Source organism: Schistocerca cancellata, chromosome 11 (genome assembly GCF_023864275.1).
Source record: "Schistocerca cancellata isolate TAMUIC-IGC-003103 chromosome 11, iqSchCanc2.1, whole genome shotgun sequence".
NCBI lineage: Eukaryota > Metazoa > Arthropoda > Insecta > Orthoptera > Acrididae > Schistocerca > Schistocerca cancellata.
The window spans coordinates 48,830,673-48,835,142 of record NC_064636.1 but is presented as its reverse complement, the minus strand read 5'-3'; the positions used below and the strand labels follow the sequence as shown (position 1 = coordinate 48,835,142).

Genomic DNA, 4,470 nt, shown 5'->3' with positions numbered 1-4,470 from the left:
CAATTTGTGCTGCCACTGGTAGGTGTGCAGCACGACTTTGCAAGATGTGCTTTACCATAGGTGTGCTTTCCATTCATGGTGAGCTGTCTGCTCTGCTCACATGAAACACTGATCTCTGAACGTATGTTCATCTACCAACGGGTCTTTTTCTTAAATGTATGAACTCACATTCTCTAATTTTTTTTATAAAGAATGACATACCCACAAGGTGAACTGAGTAAATTATCTTGCTGCATTGACATGGTTTGCAGTCCTTACACATCATGATGTCCACACAGATCTCGTCACTTCTTAGAAGTTATGAACTCAGACTAGGCTGTTTTCTCTGTGCGTGCAGCCTACACAAGGAGTGCAGCCTTCGCAAGGACTGCAGTCTTCACAAGATGTGCTGTCCTCACAAGGTGTGCTGTCTTCAAAAGGTGTGATGTCTTCAAAAGGTGTGCTGCCGTGGCACGGCGTGCTGCCTTCGCATGGAGTGCAGCCTTCCCATGGAGTGCTGCCTTTGCACAGAGTGCTGCCTTTGCACAGAGTGCTGTCTTCGAAGGGAGTGCTGACTTTGGAGGGAGTGCAGAGTTCACAGGGAGTGTAGCCTTCGGACAGAGTGCTGTCTTTGCACGGAGTGCTACCTTTACAGGGAGCGCTGCCTGCAGCAGGGAGTGCTGCATTCGCAGGGAGTGCTGCCTTCGCAAGGAGTGCTGCCTTAGCACAGAGTGCAGCCTTCGCACGTAGTGCTGCCTTCGCCCGGAGTGCTGCCTTCACAGGGAGTGATGCCTTCACAGGGAGTGCTGCCTTCACAGAGAGTGCTGCCTTCACAGAGAGTGCTGCCTTCACAGAGAGTGCTGCCTTCACTGAGAGTGCTGCCTTTGCAAGGACTGCTGCCTTCGCAAGGAGTGCTGCCTTCGCACAGAGTGCAGCCTTCGCACGTAGTGCTGCCTTTGATCAGAGTGCTGCCTTCGCAAGGAGCGCTGCCTTCGCAAAGAGTGCTGCCTTCGCAAGGAGTGCTGCCTTCGCAAGGAGTGCTGCCTTCGCAAGGAGTGCTACCTTCGCAAGGAGTGCTGCCTTTGCACGGAGTGTTGCCTTTGCGCGGAGTGCTGCCTTCGCACCGAGTGCTGCTTTCGCAAGGAGTGCTGCCTTCGCAAGGATTGCTGCCTTCGCAAGGAGTGCTGCCTTCATAAGAGGTGCTGCCTTTGCACGGGGTGCTGCCTTCGCAAGAAATGCAGCCTTTGCACGGAGTGCTACCTTCACACAGAGTGCTGCCTTTGCACGGAGTGCTGCCTTCGCACCGAGTGCTGCTTTCGCAAGGATTGCTGCCTTCGCAAGGATTGCTGCCTTCGCAAGGAGTGCTGCCTTCATAAGAGGTGCTGCCTTTGCACGGGGTGCTGCCTTCGCAAGAAATGCAGCCTTTGCACGGAGTGCTACCTTCGCACAGAGTGCTGCCTTTGCACGGAGTGCTGCCTTCGCACCGAGTGCTGCTTTCGCAAGGAGTGCTGCCTTCGCAAGGATTGCTGCCTTCGCAAGGAGTGCTGCCTTCATAAGAGGTGCTGCCTTTGCACGGGGTGCTGCCTTCGCAAGGAATGCAGCATTTGCACGAAGTGCTACCTTCGCATAGAGTGCTGCCTTTGCACGGAGTGCTGCCTTCGCAAGGACGGCTGCCTTTGCAAGGAGTGCTGCCTTAGCAAGGAGTGCTGCCTTCGCAAGGAGTGCTGCCTTCGCAAGGAGTGCTGCCTTCGCACGGAGTGCTACCTTCACAGGGAGTGCTGCCTTAGCAAGGAGTGCTGCCTTCGCAAGGAGGGCTGCTTTTGCAAGGCGTGCTGCATTCGCTAGGAGTGCTGCTTTCGCAGGGAGAGCTGCCTTCGCAAGGATTGCTGCCTTCGCAAGGACTGCAGCCTTCGCAAGGAGTGCTGCCTTTGCACGGAGTGCTGCCTTTGCACGGAGTGCTGCCATTGCACGGAGTGCTGCCTTTGCACGGAGTGCTGCCTTTGCACAGAGTGCTGCCTTTGCACGGAGTGCTGCCTTTGCACGGAGTGCTGCCTTCGCACGGAGTGTACCCTTCGCACGTATTGCTTCCTTCGAATGGAGTGCTGCCTTCGCATGGAGTGCTGCCTTCACAAGGAGTGCTGCCTTCGCTAAGAGAGCTGCCTTCACAATACGTGCTGCCTTCCCAAGGGGTGCTGCCTTCGCAAGGAGTGCTGCCTTTGCACGGAATGATGCCTTCGCAGGGAGTGCAGCCTTCGCAAGGAGTGCTGCCTTCGCAAGGAGTGCTGCCTTCGGAAGGAGTGCTGCCTTCGGAAGGAGTGCTGCCTTCGCAAGGAGTGCTGCCTTCGCAAGGAGTGCTGCCTTCGCAAGGAGTGCTGCCTTCGCAAGGAGTGCTGCCTTCGCAAGGAGTGCTGCCTTTGCACGGAGTGTTGCCTTTGCACGGAGTGCTGCCTTCGCACCGAGTGCTGCTTTCGCAAGGAGTGCTGCCTTCGCAAGGATTGCTGCCTTCGCAAGGAGTGCTGCCTTCATAAGAGGTGCTGCCTTTGCACGGGGTTCTGCCTTCGCAAGAAATGCAGCCTTTGCACAGAGTGCTACCTTCGCACAGAGTGCTGCCTTTGCATGGAGTGCTGCCTTCGCACCGAGTGCTGCTTTCGCAAGGAGTGCTGCTTTCGCAAGAATGCTGCCTTCGCAAAGAGTGCTGCCTTCGCACGGAGTGCTGCCTTTGGAAGGAGTGCTGCCTTCGCAAAGAGTGCTGCCTTTGCAAGGAGTGCAGCCTTTGCAAGGAGTGCTGCCTTTGCAAGGAGTGCTGCCTTCGCAAGGAGTGCTGCCTTCGCAAGGAGTGCTGCCTTCGCACGGAGTGCTACCTTCACAGGGAGTGCTGCCTTAGCAAGGAGTGCTGCCTTCGCAAGGAGGGCTGCTTTTGCAAGGCGTGCTGCATTCGCTAGGAGTGCTGCTGTCGCAGGGAGTGCTGCCTTCGCAAGGATTGCTGCCTTCGGAAGGACTGCTGCCCTCGCAAGGAGTGCTGCCTTTGCACGGAGTGCTGCCTTTGCACGGAGTGCTGCCTTTGCACAGAGTGCTGCCTATGCACGGAGTGCTGCCTTCGCACGGAGTGTACCCTTCGCACGTATTGCTTCCTTCGAATGGAGTGCTGCCTTCGCAGGGAGTGCAGCCTTCGCAAGGAGTGCAGCCTTCGCAAGGAGTGCAGCCTTCGCAAGGAGTGCTGCCTTCGCAAGGAGTGCTGCCCTCACATGGAGTGCTGCCTTAGCACAGAGTGCAGCCTTCGCACGTAGTGCTGCCTTCGCATGGAGTGCTATCTTCGCAGGGAGTGCTGCTTTTGCAGAAATTGCTGACTTTGCAAGTAGTGCTGCCTTCGCAAGGATTGTTGCCGTGGCACGGCGTGCTTCCTTCGCATGGAGTGCAGCCTTCCCATGGAGTGCTGCCTTTGCACAGAGTGCTGCCTTCGCAGGGAGTGCTGCCTTTGCAGGGTGTGCAGAGTTCACAGGGAGTGTAGCCTTCGGACAGAGTGCTGTCTTTGCACGGAGTGCTACCATTACAGGGAGTGCTGCCTGCAGCAGGGAGTGCTGCATTCGCAGGGAGTGCTGCCTCCGCAAGGAGTGCTGCCTTAGCACAGAGTGCAGCCTTAGCACGTAGTGCTGCCTTCGCCCGGAGTGCTGCCTTCGCAGGGAGTGCTGCCTTCACAGAGAGTGCTGCCTTCACTGAGAGTGCTGCCTTTGCAAGGACTGCTGCCTTCGCAAGGAGTGCTGCCTTCGCACAGAGTGCAGCCTTCGCACGTAGTGCTGCCATTGCACAGAGTGCTGCTTTCGCAAGAAGCGCTGCCTTCGCAAAGAGTGCCTCCTTTGCAAGGAGTGCTGCCTTCGCAAGGAGTGCTGCCTTCGCAAGGAGTGCTGAGTTCGCAAGGAGTGCTGCCTTCGCAAGGAGTGCTGCCTTCGCAAGGAGTGTTGCCTTCGCAAGGAGTGCTGCCTTCGCAAGGAGTGCTGCCTTCGCAAGGAGTGCTGCCTTCGCAAGGAGTGCTGCCTTCGCAAGGAGTGCTGCCTACGCAAGGAGTGCTGCCTTCGCAAGGAGTGCTGCCTTCGCAAGGAGTGCTACCTTCGCAAGAAGTGCTGCCTTTGCACGGAGTGCTGCCTTTGCACAGAGTGCTGCCATCGCAAGGAGTGCTGCCTTTGCACAGAGTGCTGCTCTCGCAAGGTGTGCTGCCTTTGCACAGAGTGCTGCCTTCGCAAGGAGTGCTGCCTTCGCTAGGAGTGCTGCCTTTGCACAGAGTGCTGCCTTCGCACAGAGTGCAGCCTTTGCACATAGTGCAGCCTTTGCATGGTGTGCAGCCTTCACACGTAGTGCTGCCTTTGCACGGAATGCAGACTTCGCACATAGTGCTGCCTTTGCACGGAGTGCTGCCTTTGCGCGGAGTGCTGCCATTGCACGGAGTGCTGCCTTTGCACGGAGTGCTGCCTTTGCACGGAGTGCTGCCTTTGCACG

The 4,470-nt window shown here is 57.2% G+C and overlaps 1 protein-coding gene across 1 annotated transcript; it reads right to left on the bottom strand.

Moving 5' to 3' along the window:
- Window positions 1–306: 306 nt before the first annotated feature.
- LOC126108177 (uncharacterized) lies at window positions 307–2,505 on the bottom strand. The gene is made up of 2 exons (XM_049913418.1): window positions 1,042–2,505; window positions 307–897 (listed from the first exon to the last, which is right to left on the bottom strand). Exons 1-2 carry the CDS (start codon window positions 2,503–2,505, stop codon window positions 307–309), a joined length of 2,055 nt encoding a protein of 684 aa, XP_049769375.1.
- Window positions 2,506–4,470: the final 1,965 nt, after the last annotated feature.